We start from the raw sequence: 16,903 nt of genomic DNA, 5'->3' as shown, positions 1-16,903 counted from the left end.
AAATTTCTTAAATCCTTCACAGGGAAATATTTGGTTATATTGGGAGTGATAAAGATTTATTAATCAAGTCATCAATTCTCAAAAATTGAAGATATTTAATATAAAAATTAAATTTTCTCTCAGTCTTTGGAAGGACTTTGCATGGGTCAAGATTAAACATCTTGCTGTTTTACATAATGTTAAGCATCCTATTTGTGTTTATTTAATATGAAAGATAAAACCAGTTCCTTCTATCTTTGTTGCTTTTTTCCTTTCTGAAAAGAGTAGATTAAAGTCTGTGTCTCCAACCAGCTGGGTAAATATGAGAAATGTTTTAATATAAAGTGAACAAAACCTTTGATAAGAGTTGTAATGATAGTTATTTTCTATAGGTTTTAACTAGGAGATAGAGAAATAATATTTCTTATTCTAGAAAACAATGTAGAAATGAATCCTATAATTTTCAAACTCAGAACATTCATTTCCATCTATAAATATGTCTCAGGAATTCAGGATATTTCTGCTAATCGTACTTTTCTATATGTTGTGTTTTGACAATTAGAGTTCTAGTTGATATGAAAGGTAACAGAAATTTCAGTTTTGCCAAAGCCATACACATGAGGCCAGCCAATAACGAGCAGAATGCATGTCATGAATGTATAATTTTCTTGAGAATATCTGGTAAAGCATTATAGTGAAAGAAATTATAAAATGAAAATTTATTTTTCTTATGTACTGGTCTGGTTATACCTGAGGTAGTAGGGTAGTAGGATGATAGTATTTGTAAAAGATGATGTTTTTTATTTACTACAGGGTTAAAAAAAGGGAGGTAATTTTCCTTAAAATGTGATCCTCTCAGGTTAATTTTTGTCCAGATTATTAAATGACTTTCCATCCTGTTATTAAATAGGTGTTAAATTTTACCAACTCACAAATAGTGATTATTGAATCACATGAACGATATTTTATTTTTATATTTTAGAGAATTAAAATATGTTAAAAAAGAAAAAAATTGAATGTGAAAGTGGAGGGAGGTAAGAAGTTACATAGATAGGTGATGGAAGTGTTAAAGGCAGTGATGATGGTAAGTCTTTCTGAACTAGAATGAACTGTTTTGGGATTTGAGAAATTATGATCTCCACAGATGATCATTTGCCCCCTGCTTTTCATTTTGTAGGAGAAAATCAAGAATGTGTTTACTTGCTGTTTAGATGAACTTGCTCCTCTAGGACTCACAAGTCAAAATGCAAAATCCCTGGGCACATGGGCTTGTGTGTCCTCTTTGCAGCCCCCTCCCAAGGTTCCCGTGACCCCTGCCACACATGTTGCTCTTGGAACCCTCTTCCCATTGAGGACATTTGCCTTCGTTTTTTCCAGGAAACATCATTTCCTTCTGGGAGATTCGCTCTGAAACTGGGACGGTTTACAGCTTCTCAGCCTGGGGTTATAAATCTTGAAAAGTATATAAGGAAGTTTAATTTAAGATGACAGGAAGGCCCTGGTAATTCAAACCCTCATGAACCTGGGTTCAATTAGTTGCTTAACTCAGCTCTGTGTTGTGGCCTATTGTGTGCTCTTCAAAAAAGTCAGTGAATCAATTAAACTTGAAACAAAACAAAAAGACATTTATGAATCTTTTTGTAAAAGCAGATTTTTTTTCATTCCTAGAGAGAAATAATTGAAGAGAAAGAAATTATTTTTAATTGACTGATTTAGGAGACCAAGAGGGTGTAATATTAAAAGAGTGTGTGTGTGTATATACACACACACACACACACATACACACTTTGCTTACATTCTGTGGTTTTATTCCACTGTTTAAAAAGCTTGACAACCACTCATACTTCTCTTGTTTTAGATGAAACAGCATCTATATAGTTTTGGTTACTTTAGAGTCAAGTAAACATGGCTTTGAATTCTGCCTACCAATTCCTAGTGGTGTGGCATTGGGCACTGCTCAAATACCAATGTTCTGAGCCCTGTTATTGGAATGGTGATAACTTCCTCATTAGGGTGTTAAGAAGACCACATGAAATAATTTATGTATAAACTGCCTCCTTAGCACAACACTTAGCATAAAATAGACACTCAAACCAGCTACTTTCATCTTCCGTCTCCCACTTTAAGATCATATCACATGTATAATAAAACATATTGACCCATATTCGAAACCTCAAGTCAACCTCATCACTGTTCCCTCCTTTCTTTCTCTGATCAATTCTGTCCATTAGACTTTTTAAAATTAAATGTATAGAAGTAATTCGAGGTAATAATATCATCATGTTTAAAAGTAACAGCTTAAGGCTCAGACCTTCCCATGGCCGGTCTAGCTACACAGAGGTAAGCCCTTTAATTATTTTAGGTATTTCCTTTAGTGGTTACTTCCATATAGCTAAATAAAATACTTCTACCACTAGCTTTTATTCATTAATTTGGTCACTATCTTGCGATTCATAATCCCTGTCTCTCCCACCCCCATTAATGTAAGTGACAAATATTTATTAAGCACTTTTTATGTTCCAGGCACACTTCTAGCCACTGGAGATATAGCAGAGCACAAAATAGGTTAAAGAACTCTTGCCCTCCTGAAGCTTGTACTCTAGTGATGGGAGACAAACAATAAAAATTTAATTAAAATATGTACCAGTAATTGGACAGCCGATGGTGGAGAAACATAAATCAGAAAGGGGGAAATAAGATGTGTAGGATCCATATTTCTACAAATTTACATAGTGTTCTGACAGAAGTTCTCACTCAGATGATATTCAGCAAAGGAGTTGAGAGAACTAGCAGCAGGATTGTCTTGTAGCAGAGAGTTTCAGGCTGACAGAAGAGCAAGAGCTAAGACCTTGACTTCGGAGCCTGTCTGGTTTATTTCAAGCAGAGGAAATATCCCAGTTGGGCTGGATCAGAGGAAAGGAGGAAGAAGAAGAGCAGGATATAATTCAGAGAAAGAGCAGAGAGACACGAGTGTGACCCTGTTGTCATTATAAGGACTCTGGATTTTATTGCAGGAGAGATGGGAAGCTATTATATGCCGTAAAGAGGAACATAAACAGGTATAAAAATCGAGGGGTCACTCTGGCTGCTCTGTTGAGAATAGATTGTAGTGGGGAAAGTGTGAAAGCAAGGAGTCGTGGAGAAACGCTTGGACTCTGGTGAAAGTGGAGAGAGGAAGTTAAATTCTAAGTATATTTGGAAAGTAGTATCAGTACAATTAGCTGACAGATTTGTGGTGGAATCGGTAATCCGCAAGCAGACTCTACATAGTTAGTATTCACTGTTTGGAAGATGGTGTTTCCATTCACTCAAATGGAAAATAAAGTGGGAAGAGCAGGTTTGGTAGGGAGAAGGTCAAATATTCACATATCAACATGTCAATTTTGAAATGTCTACTAGGCATATCTAAGTGGAGATATTAAGGAGGAAACTGGAATTGCAGGAGTTTAAGGAGTAGGTGTAGGCTATAGATAAAAATTCTGGAGATATAACCATATGGAAATTATAAAAAGCTATGAGATTAGACATGATAAAATCACTAAAATCTGTGTATAAATGAAGAGAAGGGGACTGAGGACTAAGCTCAGGAGCCCACCAATGCTGAGAGATCAGGGAGATAGCAGGAAGCAGCCTGTAACGTGGGAAAAACACAGAAACCAGGGCTTGTTTTTCTGGAAAGCAAGTCAAGGAAGTGTTCCAGGAGGGAGGGGGAGATCAATGATAATAATTCATATGTAGCCCCTACTGTGTTTCAGTCACCATTCTGAGTACTTTATACACGCGCTCATTCTTTCAATCCTTACAACAACCCTGTGAAATAGGTACTATTATTAATCCTAGTTTTCAGATAAGGACACTGAAAATGGAAAGGCCAATATTGGCAACAAAGTTTCATGGTGACTAATCTGTAAATTGAATTCAGGCAATCTGGCTACCGAGTTTGTGCTTTTGACCATAACCTACCTGCAGGACGTCAGCTGCCTCAAATGGTACACATAAGTAGGATGAGTACTGAGAGCTGACCGTGGATTTCACACTGGAGACTTTGACGAGAGCTATTCCAGTGGAATGGTTGCTGTGATAATTTGATTGGAATCTGTTCAGCAGAAAATAGGAGGAAGGAATTGAAGATAGTAAATATAGACAGGTCTTTCTAGGAGTGCTCCTAACATAGTTAAACTCACTCTTTTTAGTTCGTTTATTGGTTAACTTTGTAACTTTATATAATGAAATAACATTTTTATTTCGTTTTCAATCAATTATAGAATATTTCTTGGTGTTCTATTTTGTAAAACATAGATGTTAGCGCTTCTGTTCATTTCTCCCCCATCCAGTAACAGTTTCCAACCTCTGTCATCTGCACTTTATTTTTAATCAAGATTCATAAGATTTACATTCTTTTTTATTTAAATGAAGCTTTTATTTTATTTTATTTTATTTTATTTTTTTAGTGGTTCTCAACGTTTAGTGGTTCTTTTTTTTTGTTTGTTTATTGCACTAACATTGGTTTATAACATTGTAAAAATTTCAGGTGTACATCATTGTACTTCTATTTCTGCATAGATTACATCATGTTCACCACCAAAATACTAATTACAACCCCTCACCACACACATGTACCGAATTATCCCTTTCACCCTCCTCCCTCCCCCCTTCCCCTCTGGTAACCACCAATCCAATCTCTGTCTCTATGTGTTTGTTTATTGTTGTTATTATCTACTACTTAATGAAGGAAATCATACGGTATTTGACCTTCTCCCTCTGACTTATTTCACTTTGCATTATACCCTCAATGTCCATCCACGTTGTCACAAATGGCTGGATTTCATCGTTTCTTACGGCTGAGTAGTATTCCATTGTGTATATATACCACATCTTCTTTATCCATTCCTTCCTTGATGGGCACTTAGGTTGCTTCCAAGTCTTGGCTATTGTGAATAACGCTGCAATGAACACAGGGGTGCATGTACCTTTGCAAATTGGTGTTTTCAAGTTCTTTGGATAAATACCCAACAGTGGAATAGCTGATCATATGGTAGTTCTATCCTTGCTTTTTTGAGGAATCTCCATACTGTTTTCCATAGTGGCTGCACCAGTTTGCACTCCCACCAGCAGTGTATGAGAGTTCCCTTCTCTCCACATCCTCTCCAACACATGTTGTTTCCTGTCTTGTTAATTATAGCCATTCTGACGGGCGTGAGGTGATATCTCATTGTAGTTTTGATTTGCATTTCCCTGATAGTTAGTGATTTTGAACATCTTTTCATGTGTCTGTTGGCCATCTGTATATCTTCTTTGGAGAAATGTCTGTTCAGGTCTTTTGCCCATTTTTTAATTGGGTTGGTAGTTTTGTTGTTGTTGAGATGCATGAGTTCTTTATATATTTTGGAGATTAAGCCCTTATCAGATGTATGGTTTGCAAATATATTCTCCCAATTGTTAGGTTGTCTTTTCGTTTTGTTGATGGTTTCCTTTGCTGTGCAGAACACAGTTTGATGTAGTCCCATTTGTTTATTTTTTCTATTGTTTCTCTTGCCCGGTCAGATGTGGTGTTTGAAAAGATGTTGCTAAGACCGATGTCGAAGAGTGTACTGCCTATGTTTTCTTCTAGAAGTTTCATAGTTTCAGGTCTTACATTCAAGTCTTTAATCCATTTGGAGTTAATTTTTGTATATGGTGTAAGGTAAGGTTCTACTTTCATTTTTTTGCATGTGGCTATCAGGTTTTCCCAACACCATTTGTTGAAGAGACTTTCTTTTCCCCATTGTATGTTCTTGGCTCTTTTGTCAAAGATTAGCTGTCCATAGATGTGTGGGTTTATTTCTGGGCTTTCGATTCTATTCCACTGATCTGTGTGTCTGTTTTTGTGCCAGTACCATGCTGTTTTGGTTACTATAGCTTTGTAGTATATTTTGAAATCAGGGAGTGTGATACCTCCAGTTTGGTTCTTTTTTCTCAGGATTCCTTTAGCTATTCGGGGTCTTTTGTTGTTCCATATAAATTTTAGGATTCTTTGTTCTATTTCTGTGAAAAATGTTGTTGGAACTTTGATAGGGATTGCATTGAATCTATAGATGGCTTTAGGAAGTATGGACATCTTAACTATGTTAATTCTTCCAATCCAAGAGCACGGAATATCTTTCCATTTCTTTGTGTCTTCTTCCATTTCTTTCAGAAATGTTTTATAGTTTTCAGTGTACAGCTCTTTCACCTCTTTGGTTAAGTTTATTCCTAGGTATTTTATTCTTTTTGTTGCAATTGTAAATGGGATGGTATTCTTAATTTCTCTTTCTTCTACTTCGTTGTTAGTGTACAGAAATGCAACTGATTTTTGTATGTTGATTTTGTATCCTGCAACTTTACCATATTCGTTTATTACTTCTAAAAGTTTTCTGGTGGATTCTTTAGGGTTTTCTATATATAAAATCATGTCATCTGCAAATAGTGACAGTTTCACTTCTTCCTTTCCAATTTGGATCCCTTTTATTTCTTTCTCTTGCCTGATTGCTCTGGCTAGGACTTGCAATACTGTGTTAAATAGGAGTGGTGACAGTGGGCATCCTTGTCTGGTTCCTGTTCTTAGAGGGATAGCTTTCAGTTTTTCACCATTGAGGATGATATTAGCTGTGGATTTCTCATATATGGTCTTTATTATGTTGAGGTACTTTCCTTCTATACCCATTTTATTCAGAGTTTTTATCATAAATGGATGCTGTATCTTGTCAAATGCTTTCTCTGCATCTATTGAGATGATCATGTGATTTTTATTCTTCATTTTAGTAATGTGGTGTATTACGTTGATTGATTTGCGAATGTTGAACCATCCCTGCATACCTGGAATAAATCCCACTTGATCATGGTGTATAATCTTTCTAACGTATTGTTGTATGCAATTTGCTAGTATTTTGTTGAGGATTTTCGCATCGATGTTCATCAGTGATATGGGCCTGTAATTTTCTTTTTTTGTGTTGTCCTTGTCTGGTTTTGGTATCAGGGTAATGTCAGCTTCATGGAATGAGTTAGGGAGCTTCTCCCCTCCTCAATTTTTTGGAAGAGTTTGAGAAGGATAGGTATTAAGTCTTCTTTGAATGTTTGGTAGAATTCACCAGGGAAGCCGTCTGGTCCTGGACTTTTATTTTTGGGGAGGTTTTTGATTACTGTTTCGATCTCCTTACTGGTGATTGGTCTATTCAAATTCTCTACTTCTTCTTGATCCAATTTTGGAAGGTTGTATGATTCTAAGAATTTATCCATTTCTTCCAGATTGTCGAATTGGTTGGCATATAGCTTTTCATAGTATTGTCTTATAATCTTTTGTATTTCTGAGGTGTCTGTTGTAACCTCTCCTCTTTCATTTCTGATTTTACTTATTTGTGCCTTCTCTCTTTTTTTCTTGGTGAGTCTAGCTAAAGGTTTGTCAATTTTGTTGATCTTTTCAAAGAACCAGCTTTTGGTTTTATTAATTCTTTCTATTGTTTTTTTGGTCTCTATTTCATTAATTTCTGCTCTGATTTTTATTATTTCCCTTCTTCTACTGATGTTGGGCTTTGTTTGTTCTTCTTTTCCCAGTTCCTTTAGGTGCATTGTTAGATTGTTTATTTGAGATTTTTCTTTTTTGTTGAGATAGGCCTGTATCGCTATAAACTTCCCTCTTAGAACCGCTTTTGCTGTATCCCATAAATTCTGGCATGTCGTATTTTCATTTTCGTTTGTCTCCAGGCATTTTTTGATTTCTTCTTTGATTTCTTCGTTAACCCAGTCGTTGTTCAGTAGCATTTTGTTTAATCTCCATGTATTTGTGGCTTTTCTGATTTTCTTCCTATAGTTGATTTCTAGTTTCATACCGTTGTGGTCAGAAAAGATGCTTGGTATTATTTCAATCTTCTTAAATTTATGGAGACTTGTTTTGTGGCCTAATATGTGATCAATCCTGGAGAATGTTCCATGTGCATTTGAAAAGAACGTGTATTCTTCAGTTTTTGGATGGAATGCTCTGTATATATCTACTAGGTCCATCTGTTCTAGTGTGTCGTTTAAGGCCAATGTTTCCTTATTGATCTTCTGTTTGGACGATCTATCCGTTGGTGTAAGTGGAGTGTTAAAGTCCCCTACTATTATTGTGTTACTGTCTATTTCTGTTTTTATGTCTGTTAATAATTGCTTTATATATTTAAGTGCACCTACATTGGGTGCGTAGATATTTACAAGTGTTATATCCTCTTGTTGGATTGTTCCCTTGATCATTATGTAATGCCCTTCTTTGTCTGTTTTTACAGTTTTTGTTTTAAAGTCTATTTTGTCTGATATGAGTACTGCTACCCCAGCTTTCTTTTCATTGCCATTTGCGTGGAGTATCTTTTTCCATCCCTTCACTTTCAGTTTGTGAGTGTCTTTAGGTCTGAAGTGTGTCTCTTGTATGCAGCATATATATGGGTCTTGTTTTTTAATCCAGTCAGCCACCCTATGCCTTTTAATTGGAGCATTTAGTCCATTGACGTTTAAAGTAGCTATTGATAGGTATGTACTTACTGCCATTTTTTAACTTTTTTTTTTTTCCTCAGTGTTGTAGTAGTCCTTCTCTGTTCCTTACTTCTTCTATACAGAATTGATGGTCACTTTAGTTTGACCTCTGTCTGAAAGCTGTACTCTTTAACTCCCCTCCTCCCTCCTTTTATGTTTTTGATATCATATCTAACCTCTTTTTTGTGCGTTTGTATCCATTACGATCTAATCATGGAAATAGATAATTTTTCCTATTTGTGGTCTTGTCTTTTCCCCTTAAATCAGTCCCTTTAACATTTCTTGTAGCACTGGTTTCTTGGTGACAAACTCCTTTAATTTTTGCTTATCTGGGAAAATTTTGATCTCTCCTTCCATTTTGAATGATAACCTTGCTGGGTAGAGTATTCTTGGCTGTAAGTTTTTTTCTTTTAGCACTTTAAATATATCATGCCATTCTCTTCTAGCCTGTAAGGTTTCTGCTGAGAAGTCAGCTGATAGCCTTATGGGGTTTCCTTTGTATGTAACTTGACATTCTCTTGCGGCTTTTAGGATTCTCTCTTTATCTTTAATTCTGGACATTTTGATTATGATGTGTCTTGGTGTGGGCCTCTTTGGGTTTATCTTGTTTGGGGCTCTCTGTGCCTCCTGTACCTGGATGTCTGTTTCCTTCCTTAGGTTAGGGAAGTTTTCATCTATTATTTCTTGAAATAGATTCTCTGCCCCCTTGTCTCGCTCTTCTCCTTCCGGGACACCTATAACACGGATGTTAGTGCGCTTGATGTTGTCCCAGAGGTCCCTTAGACTGTCCTCACTCTTTTTAATTCTTTTCTCTTTTACCTGTTCACCTTGGGTAATTTCTTCTAGTCTTTCTTCCAGCTCACAGATCCGTTCTTCTGTATCCTCTACTCTGCTTTTGAGTCCCTCTAATGAATTTTTCATTTCCAGTATTGTATTCTTCATTTCTGATTGGTTCTTTTTTATATCTTCCATTTCTTTGTTGACATTCTCACTGAGTTCATCTATTCTTCTCCCCAGATCAGTGAGCATCCTTAACACTCTTAGTTTGAACTCTCTGTCAGGTAGGTTTCTCATTTCTGTTTCACTTAGTTCCTTTTTTGGGGTTTTGTCCTGTTCCCTTACTTGGAATGTATTCTTTTGCCTCCTCATTTTGCTTCTTTCCCTGTGCTTGTGTCTACGTATTAGGTAGGTCAGCTATGTCTCCTGCTCTTGGATAGGTGACCTTATGGAAGTGATGCCTTAGGAGGTTTCCAGTGTGCTTCCCTCAGTTCTCAATGTTCCAGGGGTGACCCCTATGTGGGCTATGTGTGTCCTTCTATTGTGGCCTGTTAGCTCTCCCTATAGGCGCCCAGGGAGGCTGAGTTATGCTCCTGGCCAGGTGTTGTAATGCTCAGCTGTTGGTAGTTGTTGTGGGCGCTTCAGTCTCTTTATCAGGTGTGGGGAGCCCCAGCACAGTTGGCTGTAAGTTCTAATACCACATTTGTGTTGCAGTATTTCTTTTAAGTGAGTAGGCCCCCAGTGTGGCAGGTTGTTAGGCTCAGGGCCTTACAATTGCTGTAAGCCTCTAGCCTATTAGGTCTCTTGTCAGCTCTCTGAGGATTGCAGCTGGGTGGGGCTGGCCTCAGGCACAGGAGCACCCAATTGTTTCAGGCTTTGGAAGGTGGGGCAAACCTCCTATGTGGGTCTTTGAGAAGCACAAGTCTTCTGCAGCTGACAAGCCCTGTTGCCCACAGGTCCACACACACAGTCAACACAGTCCTGCCCCGTGTGAGCACCCTGACCCCCAAGCGGACCCAGTCTCTCCACGGCGGGAGCCCCACACACTCCGCCACCGCCCCACACTCTCCACCTGCTCCTTGTGCACACCCTGCCCCACTCAAGTCGGCTCAGTTGCCAGGCTGCAGAGAATCCAGTCACCAATCTATGCAGGCCCACATGTTGCCTGAGGGCTTGTTGTTGGGTGGGGCCAGTCTCTAGGGTGGGCTGCCTGCCCTGGCTGAGCTGGATTAAATCGGTGCTCTAGCGGGTGGAGCAGACCCTGGGCTAGCAGGCCTCAGGGAGAACTCCAATGGCGTCTGTGTCAGCACGCTCACACCAGGCCACAACGATGGCCGCCGCCAATGTCCCAGTCCCTGGAGAGGTCTCACCCCTCACCAAGATGCACTCAGGGCCTATTAGGTGAGTCTCTTTTCACCCCAACACTGTGCACCTTTCTTTCTGGTGATTTTAGGATGCTTTCTGGAACGGGTGAGTTTGCGCGCGGGCCTTTTAAGAGCCAGTTTTAGTTTCTTTGTGAACCGGGTTTTCTGGGGGTGCTCCCCAATGCTTTAGTAGCAGGCAAAGTCAGATATTATGCCGCTGGTGTCGATTGTGCTGGGTCCACAAAACACCCACAGCGGGGGCGCTCCCCGGCTCAGGACCCCGCGCCTCCAGGGAGGGTGCGTACCTGTGAGCTGCTCCCGGAGGCCGTGAAGCTGGCGGCTTGTGAAGGCGGCGTTTTTCCTCTCCGGAAGGGAGTCTCTGCCTCTTCTACCCCAGTTAGGATTGTCCGTTGTTGCAGGAGTTCCTCTTATCCAGTTTTCAGTTCTGTCTCAGGGGTAATTTTTCCACGAGTAGTTGTAAATTGGCTGTGTCCACGGGAGGAGGTGAGTTCAGAGTCTGCCTACGCCACCATCTTGACTCCGCCTCCAAGATTTACATTCTATTCTATACACATATTATTCTTCCAAGTTCCTAGTGTATAGATTGATTCCAAAAGTTTTGAAACCAATGAAGTATTTATATAATAGCTATTATAAATATGTTCTGAAGAATCAAGACATATATTCTGATTCTTTCCTATTCAGGGCCTTCCTTGAATGTCTACTGAGAGTTGATACTTGTTTGAATGTTAGTGTAAACTGGCAGATAACTTTAAGAACGGGCCAGGGCCCATTTAATGATGCTTTAGAGGGATCAGTCAAGTAAACTCAGGGACCCCTCTTGCCAGCATCTTTTTCTGGGATTATTCAGTTTTTAGAGTTAAAACTACTTCTTGTTTGTTTGGATGGTGAATTATTGGTTTGTTTATGTCTGGCCATGCAGTGGTCATTGACAGTGATTGACATGAACATTTGATTAATCTCCCTCTTTTCATAGCCCCTTCATCTTGTCTGCACTTTGCTAGTCCATTTTCTCATCTCAATCTTCTAGACTGAGTCCTCCCTCCATGTGAGTACTAGGACGCGCTTCCCTTATTATGTGTTCTCCATTAACATTACTCCGTGTTTTTTCACTTCTCCAAGATCTGTTGAAGTCTCGTCCATTGGTGACCCCTGTCCTCTATCCTGCTATCCTTGATGTTGTGAACTTAAACTTTTATTATTCCTCTATCAACACGTTAGTGCCATCACATTAGGGACACAGGAATAATACATGAGTCTGAGCCTCAGAAGGCGTGGACAGAATCATTCTTGATTCTGATAACTTTTTTTTTTCTTTAACAAAATAAAAATCAATTAACTGAGCTTTGTTTCTCCAGGTAGAAAATGAAAACATCATAATTATACTCTATCTTTCCAAAGGAATTGTGAGAATATAATATATATTTTAAAGTATTAGACTAACTCTTAATGTAGAGAACTTAAGCCTTGTACATTTAGACATAAATATCTGGATAAAAACAATGGTGAGCCATTTTTTATAATTTGGTCTTATAACTACCAAATCTTTTAAAAATGTGATTTGTATATCATCATAGAGCTGTGATTCAAGGTGACTAATTTGTGATTTATTTCTTTAACATTTTATCACAGGACATTTTGATATCCTGTTTATACATTTTATGAGCGTTGTCTCTCAAGCACTAGAAATTATTTAGTTCTATTTGATTTTTAGTATTTATGGGGCACACTCTTCTCAAATAGAGCACTGATAATATAGACTTGAATATTATACCTGCAATTTTATACTGTATGAAATTATTACATATTAATGTTTTCTGCTAAAGACTGTACCTCAAAATTTCAACTTACTGACTTACAAAGGAAAATGCAACTGTCGCAAAAACTATAATAATCATGTCAGTATGACCATTGAAATATTATCCTGTAGTCAGATCTAAAAGGAAAACCAAATTCTAATCAGGGGATGATGGGGTGAGCATAGAATTGGATTTAAGCAGCTTACACACTTTTGCAACTGAGATAGTCTGGCCAATGAGACTTTAACCATTGGTCAAGGGTCCTTCTTTATTATAAAACACACTGTCGACATTTCCCTCCTCATATTCTATTTCTTATGCTTCCACTTCTGATCACCCCTCTTCTCTCTCCCTTTCTGATTGACCTCTCGGTCTTGTAAGATGTATAAACAAAATCATCCTTCTCTCTCTGCAAGGCTGTGGGGGACTCTGGACCAAAGCTCACCATCAGAGATGTTTTGAGACTCAGACATCCCTTAGTAATATGAGACTGATTGTATTGATGATTGCGTTTGCTTTGCAGTAAATTGAGAGTAGCCCAATTATAAGGACTCTATAAAATAGACTTTCTCATAGGTCTTCAAACACTTTATAGAGATGCATTTATATAATTATTTTATAAGTAGAATATTTAGAGGTCATTTTCATGAACACGTGTACTAAGAAATAGTTTAACATATTTTGTGCTTCCTACAATACTTTTTAAGTCTTTAGAAGTATTACATAATCCATTTTGTTCACTAATCAGGATAGTCTTTGCCAAAGTTTTTGTTTAAATTTTCAGCTTAACAAAATAGCTTTGTCTACTCGTATTCAGGGTCCAATATTTTTAAGGCGGTTGCATTAAAATGAACTTTTGGAATGGAGCACTGAATGCATTGTGATATAATTTTACTCCATACTGAAAATTGTAAATGGAAAAGCATAGTGTTTTGGAGCTACGTGTAAGTAAAAAAGCATTGTGGAAAATCTAATTTATGGTAACATTGTGAGGGAAATATGAGCCTGGTTTCCTGAGTTCTCCTTTATCTTGAAGTCCTACATTCCTCAAAGAGTGTGAGACTTTGATGTGGTAATATCTTACACAGGCATCTCCCTCTTTAGTTACTGTTTTGAGATCCCACAAAAGCAGACCATGCAGGTGGCCTTATTAACTGTCTGTCGAAATTTAAGATAAGACAGAGGTTAAAATATATTTACATACCATATTTCACTAATGGGATGATTTATCACAGTAACCTGTCTCACATACAATCAGGATGATATTTCAGCCACCCAGCTACTAAAAAGAAACACATGTGGATGAAAGCTGAGTTTCTGACTCATTTATGGATTAAGCAATAACTGTTTTCAGTGAAGTCTCAGTAAAACTTAAGTATAGGGACAAAGTATTTTTATCGCATACTCTGATGTGAGTATAGTTGTGGCAAAATGTCTGACGTATTTTTGAAGGAACATATATGGTTTTGAGGTACAAAAGATATTTTTGCAGAAGTAGCTGAACACCTCTCTCTTTTTAGAGCTGTTAGCTTGTCAGTTATCATTTTATAACATTGCACCAGGATCCTACAGAAGGAAAACTCTTTGTACTAAAGGAAGAATTTGGTTTGAAGAATTCTTTAAATCTTAATTCTGAATATATGGCTTCATTCTACCCTTAGAAATCATAGGATGTATAAGGAAATATATTTCAATGTATCTCAATCTCAAAAATTTTAGTGAAGGTGCTTTACTGTCTTCAATGTTTGTTATTGTGGCTAAAAATCCTTAGTTTAAGACTTTCTTCAAATGTATTTAATTATACATCTCTTGGGTAATTTATTCCTAACTTTCTTTCAAGTGATTTTTAGTAAATTTGAAAGAAAATAATTCCTGCCTTCTTAACATCGTACCATCTTATAAAAGAAAAGTAAAATTGGGAGGTAACAAATTTCCACTGAAACTTATACCAAGAAATTTCTTACCTCATATTCTATAACTTGCTCCTTTGTATTCTTCCTTGGTTCCCTGGGAATAGTGCTGTTAACAGAACAAATGTGATGTTATGATTAAGCATGTTTTTCTCTTTCTTTGGGAATCAAGAATACTAAATGTTTGACTGTATAGGGATTCTGTGTAGGAATTTTCACTCTTACGATATGTTTGTGTGACTCCAAGACTGAAGGTAAGTGGACAAGGGAGGAAATAAGGGTAATTCTAAAATAATTTACTATAAATCTCTTAATATAAATGAGGAGTTGGAAAAACTTATATAGTATGAAAAATTGCTCTGACAAACATAATTTATTCAATTATTTTGTGTTAAGTACATCCATTTTTAAAATTACTGTTTGTGCCTTATTTTTATGTTTTGATGACCCAATCACTGTGCAGTTGGGCATAGTCAATGAACACCATATGGCTTAATGAAAGAAAGTATTGTTCTAGTGATCCTTTATGTATTACGTCAGAGCCCAGTGTTCTTTTTCATCAGTGATTCGAAAGTTCACATGTGACTTTTTAACAAATAAAGATTCAGCTCCCACCACGTGCCAAGAATTATGCTAGATGTGCAGCTGAGATATAGTGATGGTTTTACCTTTCAAACTGCCCATCATCTAATAGAGGAGAGGACCTAGACATTTAAACAGATAGTTCAGTAAGTGCTAACTAATGTAACAGAGTACAAGTTGCTCAGTGACCACAGAGGAAAGAGCCTGTACAAAGGCCCTGTTGAAGGAAATGCCATTTCACATTCAGGAATTATTTGGTCAGGGAGAAAGTGTAAGTAGAAGTGTATTCTGGGTATTTATTGCTTTTAAAAAAAAAAAACACTGCAAATATGGTGGCACAAATCAATAGCAATTTTATTATACTCATGAATTTTATGAGCCTAGGAATTAGGGCACAGCGGAGATGGCTTATCCGTACTCCACTGTGTCTGAGACTTCTACAGGGAAGAGTGGAATGGCTGGGGCATCACAAACTGCTGGGAGGCAAAACATCTGTGGTTGGAGAATCCGCTTCCCTGGTGAATTCTTCACTCATGGGTCTGGCAGCTTAGCTGGAATAGTGACTACATATTGGCCCCACCAGCATGGCAGTCTCAGGGACATTGTACTTCTAATGTGGTGACCCATTGAAGTAGTGACAAGCCCACCCAGATTCAAGGGGAAGAGTGGGACAAAGATCTCACCTCTTAATGACAGGAGCAGCAAAGAACTTATTATAGCTCTGTGTTTAAACCGCCACAGGGTATGATGAGATGTAAGACTAGAGAAGTAGACAGAGGTCAGTTTATGGAGGCTCTGGATGCCATGTCTAGGAGCTGGGACTGCTTTCTTGAGTGTAAACGAAAATTGCTTTGGGAATTTTTTTAGCAGAGAAAAAATGATGGTATTTACAATTTAGAAACAGGACTTTAGTGACAGGATAGAGAAAAGATGTGCTTTGGGGAGAGAAGTGGGAGGGACACCACGGCTCTAGTAGCAGAGGAGTGAGCAGTGTAATGTTAATAAACATGAGGGTCTGGCTGGGAAAATGTATTTGGGGGACTGTTTGGAGGTAAGGGCAAAAGAAAATCATAATGTTTCTATTTTGTACTCATTGGATAGTGATGTATTTCAATAAGGAAAAAAATAATAATGCAATAGTGGAAACAGACGAGAAGAAGGAGATGGAGAAAAGGAATTTCAGCTTTGGACTTCATGAATATGCTATCTCAGTGGGACTTCTAGATGGTGGTGTCTGGTGTGTGGCTCTGGAGCCCAGGAGAAGAGTCAGGGCCAGAGATATGGGCCCGGGAACATTGGCTTAGCAATGTTTTATTGCTTAAAACAATAGAAATGGAAGAGATTCCTGGGGAAGAAAGACAGTATAAAGCTAGGGGAACACGGGAGGGCCCAGAACAAAACTCTGGAGACCACAAACATTTATGGGTAAAGTGAGTGAACAAGGCAATGTTCCTTTTGTTTGTTTTTCAATATTTTCAGAGTTATGGTAGCTGTTTTGCTACCTTCTTAAAGGCCAGTTTTTTTTCTGATTGAGGAATGCCTCATTTTCTGAGGCATTTTATCCTTGTCTTTCAAATTAGTTGTGAAATCTAGAGTACAAATCTAACACAAAACTCTGGTTGAAATATTAAAGTAAATATATTAGATAAGCACATCAAAACTATATTTTCCACTAATCACTACACACAAGACAAAATATTCATTAAATTCTGTATTTGACACACTTTTTGGATTATGTCCACTGTTGAGAATTATAGGTTCTGGAGGGCCTACCCTGTGTGTGTTGCTTTGGGAATGGTGGTTCTTAGATGTCCTACTGGACAATTTCTGATAATTCCTTATAGGATTGGGACCTACAGGGATTTATATTTTTGAGTTCAGGAAACAAGAAGAGTGTATAGTATCCAGGGACGTTTGAGGGAGAATAGGACTTAATTTTATTTCATTTCAA

At 37.8% G+C, this 16,903-nt stretch overlaps 1 protein-coding gene across 4 annotated transcripts in view; it reads left to right on the top strand.

Annotated features, from left to right (window-relative positions):
• Positions 1–16,903, top strand: part of NAV3 (neuron navigator 3) — a 566,501-nt gene that overhangs the window by 349,569 nt on the left and 200,029 nt on the right. Inside the window, exon 1 of one of the 4 annotated variants that reach the window (XM_087449153.1) lies at positions 10,530–10,677. The exons of the other annotated variants lie outside the window; for them this stretch is intronic. Within the exon in view, the coding sequence (XP_087305279.1) occupies positions 10,568–10,677 (110 nt within the window). The 5' untranslated portion in view covers positions 10,530–10,567. Of the gene's footprint in view, positions 1–10,529; positions 10,678–16,903 lie in introns of those variants that run through there. 4 annotated transcript variants of the gene reach the window in all.

The sequence above is a fragment of the Ceratotherium simum genome, chromosome 25 (assembly GCF_057802395.1).
Source record: "Ceratotherium simum simum isolate JZ-2026a chromosome 25, ASM5780239v1, whole genome shotgun sequence".
NCBI lineage: Eukaryota > Metazoa > Chordata > Mammalia > Perissodactyla > Rhinocerotidae > Ceratotherium > Ceratotherium simum.
Note: the sequence above shows the minus strand (reverse complement) of the source record. Positions and strands in the feature narration are given on the sequence as shown.